The 11,057-nt window shown below is 51.9% G+C and overlaps 1 protein-coding gene across 3 annotated transcripts in view; it reads left to right on the top strand.

Moving 5' to 3' along the window:
• The first annotated feature begins 716 nt into the window (after nucleotides 1–716).
• The window catches only part of PEBP4 (phosphatidylethanolamine binding protein 4), a 218,372-nt gene continuing 208,031 nt past the window's right edge, over nucleotides 717–11,057 (top strand). The window contains exons 1-3 of one of the 3 annotated variants that reach the window (XR_008713726.1): nucleotides 717–904; nucleotides 990–1,126; nucleotides 7,625–7,751. Coding sequence is in view for 2 of the 3 variants with exons in the window: in XM_055578728.1 (XP_055434703.1) it covers nucleotides 996–1,126; nucleotides 7,625–7,751 (258 nt within the window). In the remaining variant the exon portion in view is untranslated. The remainder of the gene's footprint in view (nucleotides 905–989; nucleotides 1,127–7,624; nucleotides 7,752–11,057) is intronic. The other 2 variants (XM_055578728.1, XM_055578727.1) reach the window with 2 other exon arrangements.

Below are 11,057 nucleotides of genomic sequence, written 5' to 3'. Positions count from 1 at the left end.
CCTTTGATCTTTCCCCTGCCTCGCTCTGCTTCCAATCAGAGCCCCATACACTCCAGCCTGCCAGCCTGTTCCCCAAGGGAATGAATGCAGACTGCCCTGGGGTCCCAGCTGAGTTGTTCAGTGCAGCTCAACCCCAAGGCCCCCCTTCCTCCCAGTACAGCGCTGTGCATGCCACCCCCATCTTGGGCAGCTCTGCTGGCCATCTTCTCCAGGGACTATTATTTTGGGAGAGTGCTGAGTTCAGCACCACCACAAGGTATAGCTGGACGCACCCCGGTGTCCTCAGCTGGCCCTTTGGAGCTGTCCTTTGGGCCAGGCAGCCCCACCCACTGCAGCAGCGGCCCTTCCTACCCAAGGTCACCGTGTTCAACCATGACCCCCACCCCACAGCCCTGAGGCCATCTAGACAGGCAGCAGAGGAGCTGCGGGCAGAAGAAGCAGAGCTGTGCAGGGGGCACCGCCCAGCCTCACTCCTGCTCCCAAAAAACCCAGCAAAGTCAGGCTCTCAGAAGCACCCCCAGAACCCAAAACCTGGGGCCACCAGCCTCCAAAGGGTTTGCGTTAAAGCCAGAGGGGCAGGCTGGCCCTCAGCCAACTAACTGCACACGGGGAAACTCAGGGTAGGAGGTGTGTCCGGGATGAGGTGGGCCGTGTGAGAGGCTTATATGAGCCCTCCTGCTCTGCAGTCTGCTAGTGCCCCGGGCAGCAGCAGGAACGAGAGACGAGTGACGGCACTGCTCTGCATAGATGGAGGAGGGGCCTAGGCCACGATTGTAAATTGAATCCAGCTGGGAGGAGGCCCAGGGCCGCCCAAGGGACTTGTGTCTGGGTGGCGGATTAGCTGCCGGAGCCCAGGCTGTGCCCGCCCTTCTCCCTGCCGAGCAGAGGGCTCTCTCCCCACCAGGTGGGCCCCCTGGGGCAGGGGCTGTGGGTGGGAAGGGCACCCCCTGCTGAGGGCCCGGCAGCTCTGAAGACTCCTTCCTTTCCAGGTGCCCATGGGCTGGACCATGAGGCTGGCCACAGCAGCCCTGCTCCTGGGCCTCGCGGTGGCGGTCACTGGAGAGGAGGAGGACACAGACTTGTGCGTGTACGAGGCCCTGCCCGACAACGACGCTGTCCTTTGCAAGTAAGGCTGGGTGCAGAGGGAGGGGGGTCTCCGGGAGTCCGGGGCCACTGGCTCCCACTGCAGTGTCTGCGGACAGGAGACTCAGACTGAGATCGAGGAGAGGACTGTGAGACAGGCCTGTGCCGTCAGTCCAGAGGGTGGTCCTCTCAACACCAGCAAGGTACCTGGATCTGGCCACCTCCCCTGGGCCCTCCAAACCTGAGGGGCTGGCCTCACCCTCCCTGCTGGGACCCCAAGAGAGACCATCCCTCCCCTACAGCCTGGAAGGCTCCCTTCCCCCCAACAAAGTAGCACTTTCAAGAAAAATGGCATTTGACAGAGACTGTGTAACCAGACCCTCCCTGTGTGAGAGGTGGTTGTTTGCTTTTCTCAAACAAAGCCCCGGAAGTGTCAGGACAGGCCGGAGTGGGGCCATTGGACATTGTCCAGAGAAAAAGCTGGGCATCAGAGGCTAGCTCTGTCCCTTCCAAGGGCACAAGCTTCTCCCACTCTGTGTCGGAGTCCAGCTCGCTCCTCACCCATCGTGGGTCAGAAGAACCGGTCTTCATCACCCTGAACTCATCGGCCATCCCGAGGGCTCAGGCCATATTGCCCCCAACACCCTCTGCCAACCTGGTGGCCGAGGACGCTGGCGTCACACTGAGGCCATTGGAAGTAAGAGAGGGAGCAAGGACTCACCCTTCTTACTCTGTCTCCTTGAGTACATTCGAATTCTTACAAACATTAACATTACTTTTAGAGAGATAAAGATGTTTTTTCCTTAAAAAGTTAGGCAGCTGAATTCCGCCACCTCCCCCTCCCCCAGAATGGCACAGATTTTGTTCCCATCAGTACAGTTGTAACTCTGATGAGACAGTGCTGGGTGAAATTTGTGTGAGGGAAGGCAGGCGGGGCTGCTGCTCCTATGTGTGCAAGGTGCTCTGTGGCGCAGGACCTTCCCGGGGGCAGGCAGGCCTTTCCCTTTGGTGGGCTGGTCAAGCCCCCCAAGCTGGGGAGGACAGCGAGGCCAAGGCCATGATCACAGCCCCATGCGGAGAACCTCAGTGCTTCCCATGTTCACTGTGGGACACGTGGATCCCATGTATTCGGTCACCATGTACGGAGGGAACCCACCGGCACCCAGATGCCCTGGGCTCAGCCCTGCAGGCATCCACAGGCTGGTCTCCTGGTGGCCTGGGGACCACAGCACATGCAGGAGCTCCAGTCACCTGGTACGTGACGAGAGTTCTGCCAGTGATTTAGAGTCCTTGACCTATTTCATTGTTACCATTACCCCACCAAGTACGTGTTATCATCCTAATTTGCAGATAAGAATCCCCAGAGATTAAATAACCTGCCCATGGTGCTGATATACCTGACCAGGGGCAGAGCTATGATGCAAACCCCTGCCCCCACCGCCCCACATCTGACTACACTCCTATTCTTTCCCCACTCACCTTCAACTGCTGACCCTCGTCCAGGGCCCAGAGCATCTCAAGTGAAGGGAATTGTCTTACAGCAGTCCAATGGGCTGCTATAACACAGGGCCACAGACTGGGTGGCTTATAAAAAACAAAAAATTATTTCTTACCATCCTAGAGGTGCTTCCCTGGTAGCTCAGATGGTAAAGAATCTGCCTGCAAAACAGAAGACCCAGGTTTGATCCCTTGGTTGGGAAGATCCCCTGGAGAAGGGGATGGCAACCCACTCCAGTATTCTTGCCTGGGAAATCCCATGGACAGAAGAGCCTGACAGGCTACAGTCCATGGGGTCTCAAAGAGTCAAACACAACTGAGCAACTAACACACACATTCTGGAGGTTGAGAAGTCCAAGGTCAATGTGCCAGCAGATTGTTTGTCTGATGAGATCCCACTTCCTGACTCATAGATGGCTGGATCCTTGCTGGGTCCTTGCAGACTAGAAGGGTGAGATAGCTCTCTGGTAAGTCTTTTCTATCCTATTCATGAGAACCTCACCCTCATGACCTAAGTACCTCCCAGTGGCCCTACTTCCAAATTTCGTTACCTTCAGGGCTAGGATTTCAACATATCAATTTTCAGTTCATTGCAAGGAGTCATTCTCAGGACTTCTTAGAAGACGCTAGCAGATCCCCAGTTTGAGAACTTAATGGACTTCCAGCATTAAGCTTGCACGCTAGGACATGAGTTTTTGACTGCAGATCATCATTGCAAGAGGGAAGCTTTGACTTAATGACTGCTGAAGATTTTTTTTGGTAAAAGATCCAGGGGGTCTTCCTGACCCAGGGTTTGAACCTCAGTCTCCAGCATTGCAAGCAGATTCCTTACCATCTGAGCCACCAGGGAAGTTCATTAAAAGATCATCACGGAATGAGAACACGAATGAACATATCAGACTCTGAAGTTGAGATCAGGACCTCCTGTTCTGTGCCCCTATCCCCAAGGATCCTGCTCAGTTCAGGCTTCTGACCTTGCTGAGAGACTCCCCTAGAGAAGCACCTCCTCTCCCGGGTATTGTTAGAATCTAACAGGGAATTCTTGAAGTTAGCACTCAGGACCTAAAAGTATTACTCTATAAGGGAGGAATTTCTTGTGCTGTGACAAGCAATGGAGAAATATTGTTAAGAGAAAAGTTCTTCTAGAATAATACCTTACCTATGCTTGAGGGGCTTCCCTGGTTGCTCAGGTGGTAAAGAATCTGCCTTCAAGGTGGGAGACCCAGGTTGAGAAGATCCCCTAGAGAAGGGAATGGCAAGCCACTCCAGTATTCTTGCCTGGAGAATCCCATGGACAGAGGAGTCTGGCGGGCTACAGTCCATGGGGTCACAAAGAGTCAGACATGACTGAGTGACTTTCACTTCACTCTTGAGGAAGACAGACTAGACCAGCAAAACCACTGAGAGTCAGAACTCTAGGTTCAGTCACAGACATGAAAGAACCAAAGTCACCCAGTGGGTGAATCCACTCAGCCCCTCTCTCCTTGCTGCCTCGGCCCCAGTGGCCCCAGTGGACTCTCACAGGGACACGACCTGCTTCCCAAAGTCCTCTCTTCTGTACTGAAAGCCTCCCACATCATAGAGGGCACCCTTGTGTCAAGGCTTGTGCCTTGTGACTTGTCACAGTCACCCTTGTGACTGCCCTTCTTTAAGTTCACCCCCATTCTTCCTAGTTTTGCCCCAGGCGCTACATCGAACAAGTCTAGCCTCTCTGTCCCTGGAGGGTCCTTCCGATGTTTGGAGACAGATGTCATGACCCTGTCCCCTGCCTTCACCTGCAGTTCTTTTTCCTCTGAGCCTCCACCTCTCATCCTTCAATTCCTCCTTGGGGGTCTTGTCCTGGCCTCCTGCCTTAAGGAAGAATTGGTTGGAGATAGACCCACATATCCACACTGAGAACCACGCAGCAGAGGGTGGGGTGTCCCCTGAGTCCCCAGGCGCCTCTATGAAGGCAGCCTTCCCTCCATGGACTTTGTGTCTCCCTTGCTTTGGAGGTAGCTGGGATTCTGAGCTTTTTTCATCCCCAGGGAGCTGTTTTTCTCTGATCTGATTCTTATGATGCTGAGTGACTTCTGTGAACATCCAGTCAAGGGAAGTGCAGACAAGCCTGTGCACTCCTTCTCTCTTGCTTACAGCAGAGTTCCCCAAACCTCACAGGGGCACACATTTATCGCCCCAGTTTCTCTGGGCATGGCCCAGCTGGGCACCTCTGCCCAGGTTCTTGGGAGGCTGTGGTCCAGCTCTCGGCCCATGGTGATAGCCTCATCTGAAGAATGAGACTTGGAGGCAACATGTGGGCTTCAGACCCTGGGCTGACAGTGTCCTGTGGGTATGACGGGGGCCTGACTGGATGGACCTAACTCTTGGTCCCCTGACACCCTCTGGGGCTTTGCTTGCATGCTCAGTCATGTCCAACTCTTTGTGATCCCATGGACTGTAGCACGCCAGCCAACCCTGTCCATGGGGTTTTCCAGGCAAGAATACTGAAGTGGGTTGCTGTTTACTCCTCCTGGGGATTTTCCTGATCCAAGGATGGAACCTGTGTCTCCTGTGTCTCATGTATTGCAGGCATATTCTTTATTGCTTGAGCCATCTGGGAAGCCCCTCAGGGGCTTTAGGCCTGATCTGAGAGGCAGCAGAGAGCAGTGGCTTGAAGCGAGATTTTAGTTCCCTCCCCAGGAATTGAACCTGCAGCAGCAGCAGCAGCAGCCCGGATAAAAACCAGGAATCCTAGCTACTAGTCCACCAAGGGGCTAGAGGCGAGAAGCAAAATTCCCCTGGCCCTTGCCCCCCTCCACTGAAAAATGCAATTCTCAAGGAGGCAAAAACTGTAAAACCGAGTATGAAGTTTATTATTAGAGACACAGCACAACTGGGAGAGCGCACAGATAAACAGTTTGTTAAGACAGAAGCAAGGCAGAGATGCACCCCGGAGAGAAAAGGTGTGGGCGTCTCCCCTAGTGGGGAACGCAGCAAAGAGGCGGTTAAGTCATTTATATAGGGCAGTTCTTCTGGGTCTTTGTTTATCTTTGGCCAATTATCTGATTTCTTTTTCTACAATTGACCTGCCCTAGGACCCTCCCTAATATTCATGCACAACTGTTCTCTGAGATGGATTCCAGCCCAGAGGCCTATGGGGGAGCCTCAGCATCACCTGCTACAGGGTGTTCCCGCCTTCTTTTTGACCCTCAAGGAAGCTTCCTGTCCATGTGTAGCATCTCCCTTGTCGCATGGAGGGGACATTTGTGACCGCTTGATCTTTTACTCAAACAGGGTGTAACCCTTCTCTGTCCCACCATAGCTCTTATCTTAAAGTAGCCACAAGAAACAAAGCCTGGCTATTTGCCCTGTTTCTGTTATTATTTCTATTTCAAAGTACAAACAGGAGGATGATTGTAAATACCTAACCTGGAGCCTACTTACTTCCTGTCTCAGGAAATGCAAACAGAAGGCTAGTTGTTAAGTGTCCCTCCTGAAACCTGTCAATCTCCTGCCTCAGGCCCACTCACAAACGTCAGTTTGATGATTTTGCTTAACTATAAGAAGATCAAACCAATCAATCCTAAAGGGAATCAACCCTGAATATTCATCGGAAGGACTGATCCTAAAGCTGAAGCTCCAATACTTTGGCCACCTGATGGGAAGAGCCGACTCACTGGAAAAGACCCTGATTCTGGGAAAGACTGAAGGCAAAAGGAGAAGTGGGCGGCAGAGGTTGAGATGGTTAGATGGCATCACAGACTCCACGGATATGAAATTGAGCAAATTCCAGGAGATAGTGAAGGACCGGGAAGCCTGGCACTCTGCAGTCCATGGAGTCACAAAGAGTTGGACACGACTTAGCGGCCGGACAACAAGAACATTTAAACATTTGCAGTAATTCTACTGGGATAGAAAAAGGAGACACTTGTGTTGCCTCTGGTCCTCAGTTTCCTTCCTCCCCACCCTATCCCCCCGCTTCCAGTTCTGGGCTGTGGGCTGAGTCCCCATCTTTCTGCCAGAAGAGGGTCTCCTCTCTCAGCCTTAGATCTCGATGCTGCCGTGGCAGGGGGTAAAGGCAGAAACAAACCAAAAAGTCCTTAAAATGTTGCCATGAGGAGAGATGAAAACCCATACTCTACAACTTCTTCAAAAGTTATTAAAACTATACCACCTGAGGACTTCCCAGATGGTCCAGTGGTTAAGAATCCACTTGCCAATGCAGGGGACACAGGTTCTATCCTTGGGAACATCCCACATACTGCGGAGCAACTAAGCCCATGAGCTGCAACCACTGAGCCTGTGCTCTAGAGCCCAGGAGCTGAACTACTGAACCCGAGTGCTTCAGCTACTGAAGCGCACACACCTGAGAGCCCATGCTCCACAGCAAGAGAAGCCCGTGCTCCACATGCAATTAGAAACCTGAGTACCGCAGCCAAGAGCCCCTGATCACTGCAACTAGAGAAAAACCCACATGAAACAACGAAAGGCCGAGCACAGCCAAAAATGAAGTAAATAATAACACTAATAAGGAAAGCACAAGGAATGGCATATCGAGAGCCTAGGGTAGGGACAACGGGTGACCCACAGAAGGGAGTTATGCAGCTACTGCTGGGATTTGCAGGCATGGAGAGGGTCTTGATTGTTTAAAGATGTTTGTCCCCATGAAGAAACCTGTGATAACTTGCTACACCTTTCTTTGTGTAATAAGAACATTCCAGAAAAGCAACATAAAAATATCATTCTTCTATACCCAGCCCTACTTTAAAGACACTGATTAGGTTTGCCTATGGATTTTTTTTTTTTTTTGAGAAGTAAACACTGACAGTAATGAATACTTTCCGACCATTGATAACCTGCCAGGCCCTGTTGTAAACATCGATCACTGCTTTACCCCTCTCACCAACCCTACAAATAGGTATTATTAGTATTCCCACTGTACAGGTGGAGAAACTGAGTCACAAGAAGTCAAGTAACTCAAGCTCCACAGGTCAGACTGAAGCCTTATGCACCCCCAGTGCCCCGAAAACCCCAACACGAGCCAACCACCTCCCTCTCTCCACAGGGGCCTTAAGGTTTTCTACCCAGAGTTGGGTAACATCGGCTGCATGATCGTTCCTGAATGCAACAATTACAGACAGAAGATCACTACCTGGCCCGAACCAATCGTGAAGTTCCCTCAGGCCCTGGACGTGAGTGAGCTGGCCTGGCTGGAGTGGGAGGGTTGCTCTGAGATCCGGGTTCCCTCTGAGTCTGTTCCTCTGGGTGAGAGGAAACCACGTGCAGAGCCAGCTGAGCCGGGATTGGTGGCACCAGATGGCTTGTTGCCATGAGCGTGTGCCTCCATTAGAGTGGCCCACTGCCTTGGAGGAGGCTGGGGTGGGTAGCAGGGGCTGCAGGCCACAAGCTTTGGCATCGTTCAGGGGGTGCTCCACCCAGGGACTGGCCAGGGGATGCAGAGGGTGGCAAGGAAAATGAGAAGGGAGGGCTCTATAGGGAGCTCTTTCTCAAGGTGCAGAGTGACAGGGTTTTCGGAGTGATCTAGATGGGGAGGACCCGATTCATATGGAGCAGTGCTTCTCACGTGGGCTGAACAAGTGGAGGTCAGAGCCCTTGACTCTTGGGCATCTCAGTATGAGACCCGCTCGGAAGTTGGCCCCGACTTGCCCGAAATAAAAAAGAGAAACATTCTAGGAACTGGATAGAACTATTCCTTTTTCTGGAAAGGGATCGGTGCCATCTTGTTCTGGAAGCTTCTCTCTGTCTGGGAATGTGGAAAGCCCGGGGAAGGGCGATGGGAGGGGGCAATAGGGCTGCAGTTGTCAGGATAGCTGCGCCAGTGGCTTAGTCGCCTGTTCTTTCTTCTTTGACTCCAGGCTGAGCTCCCAGTGGGTCAGGGGGCGGAGGGTAATCCTTGCTTTATCTGCAGGTTGTAGTAGAAGGTGCCAATGTCAACCTAGGCACAAGGACTCTGATGTGTTCGGGACTCGAATGGGCAGAGATGGAAGGGTCATGGCCAGGATGTGAGCACAGCACACCTCTGCTAGCCTTCTGACCCCCACGCATCATGGCAGGGGGGGCCGCAGAGGGCTCCCCACCTCTGTTGGCCCAGCCTGGGGGGCTGTCAGCACAAGGATAACGAGATGCCAGGTTCTCGAGTCGGGGGCTGTGAAGACTACTCAGAAACAAAGAGGGAGATTTTTCTTTTCTTTCTATTCTTTTAGCCATGGCTTGTGGCTTGTGGGATCTTAGTTCCCCGATTTAGGGATTGAACCCAGGGCCCTGGCAGTGAGACCACAGAGTCCTGACCACTGGACCGCCAGAGAATTCCTGAGAGTTTTTCCTTTCTTTAACTGACTTTCACTATCAGGGAACAAATACATGGTGATCTGTCTCATAATTGATGAGGCTGAGAACATGAAGCTTGGACAGGCTATTGTGTCTGCAGCGTTGACAAACATCCTTTCCTCTGGGAGGCTAAGCAAGCTAGTCATGAGAGACTTTCTGGGTGTCCTCTTCCTCAGCCCTCCCAAGCCTGCCACACATGCACACGTGTGTGCACATACACACACACATGCTCATGTCAGCCCTCCCCACCAGAAACCCTCCGCCTGGGTCATAACATAGATAGGTGGGAGAAGTGGAGGAAACATAAGCCTCTGTGACTGTAACTCAGGGCAGGAGCCTGTTCCTCCAAGGAAAGGTATAATGCTTACTCCATGAGACAGGACTCTTGACTTCACCCTTAATTCACTTGTCCTTAAGGAGTGAGGAGTTTGGACCAAATACTTTCAGAGCCCAATGACTTCCAAGAGGGAGTCTAAGCCAAGAGCTCCATTCCCAGTGATATTGCTCCATTCCATGCGATGTTGTCACATATGTCCACTAGATGGCAGTGTAGACTTTCCTGAGTCCCTGGTGCTCTTGGCCACAACAAGTTTGAAGCCAGTTTGGGAAGCCTTTGCATTTGACTTGGACTAGGCTGCAGTCCATGGGGTTGCTAAGAGTCGGGCACAACTGAGCGACTTCACTTTCCCTTTTCACTTTCATGCATTGGAGAGGGAAATGGCAACCCACTCCAGTATTCTTGCCTGGAGATTCCCAGGGACAGAGGAGCCTGGTGGGCTGCCGTCTATGGGGTCACACAGAGTCGGACACAACTGAAGCGACTTAGCAGCAGCAGCAGCAGTTGGTACTGATGGTCCTTGGGCATGAACACAAAATGCAAAGAAAATATCACCCCCTCCAGATCCTGCAATCTCCCACCCTGCCTCAGCCCAGAGTGGGGCAGGGGAGAAAACCTGGAGATTTACGAAGGATGCAGAGCTGTAGATAAGAAATCCAAGGAAAGCAGAGATTTCACAAAGGACAGTCTGGCCAAAGTGGTGGAAAGAAAGAAAGGAAAAGTAGAATTCTACTGCTATAGAACTATAAAGTTTACAGAAATCTGTCCATTGAGAAGGCAGGTTCAGCTAGAGTGTCAAAAGCTACCATTTATTGGGTGATACCCACTTCATGTTGAATACTGTTCATGCATTGTTTCATTTAACATGCTCATCAAGTTAAGTATTTATTTAGTTGAGATTGTCGGTGGCAAGAGACAAAAATCAACTCAAACTGGCTTGTGACAAGAGAAAAGAAGGAAGGCATTACTGGTTCACAAACTGAAAACTCCAGGGATAACTTCAGGCATGGCTGGATCCAGGTGCTCAATCAACATCATCAGAAAGCTGTCTGTCCCTTTTCTCTACTTGTTTTTTCTGTGCTGGTTTTGTGTGTAAACACACTTTCCTGTAATGACAAAGATGACTCTATCAGCTTCAGAGTTATGTTTTACTAGTTTATTAACCCACTGGATATAGATTGACCCCATCCAACCATTAAAAGTCCCCAGATTTGTCCTGCTTGGATCCCGTGTTCATCCCTGACCCAAACAGTGATGCTGGGCAGCCCCATTTACTCTACAAGGGCTGAGAGCAGAAGAGGATGGTACCCCCCAAAGGAGCATCAAGGGGCAGGTTTTCAGAAGGCAGATAGGATATTTAACAGGAAACAGGAGAGAAAAAGTGCAGAGTCCCTTTAAAGTGGGGGCAGGGAAGCCCGAGTCCTTAGTGACAATGAAGAGGAGGAAGGCATTGCCTCTGGGTCTGATGGAAAAGGGCAAGAGGCTGGTGACTGACTACCTGGAGATGTTGCCTTTCAAAGGTGATCAAAGCAGCTTACAGGGGACACGCCCAGGAAGCCCACCCACGAAGCAAGCCCTGAAGCCCTGGAAGGAGCCGTGCAGTGGGCGGGGGACTAGGCTCTCTAGGCTCTCTGCCCAGTAGAGGTCTTCCTGCCGGCTTAGGCCCCTTCCCCAGACTTGGACCCTGTACTCCCGTACTCCCCGCCCCTACCAAAATGCTTCCTCCTCTGAGAAGCTTTCCCTGACTGCCTTCCTCTGAGTAACGCTTCCCTCCCCCCAATCTTTGTTGGGTCTCTTCTTTCTCCGAGCATTT

Source organism: Bubalus kerabau, chromosome 4 (assembly GCF_029407905.1).
Source record: "Bubalus kerabau isolate K-KA32 ecotype Philippines breed swamp buffalo chromosome 4, PCC_UOA_SB_1v2, whole genome shotgun sequence".
NCBI lineage: Eukaryota > Metazoa > Chordata > Mammalia > Artiodactyla > Bovidae > Bubalus > Bubalus kerabau.
This window is presented reverse-complemented; position numbering and strand designations above follow the sequence as displayed.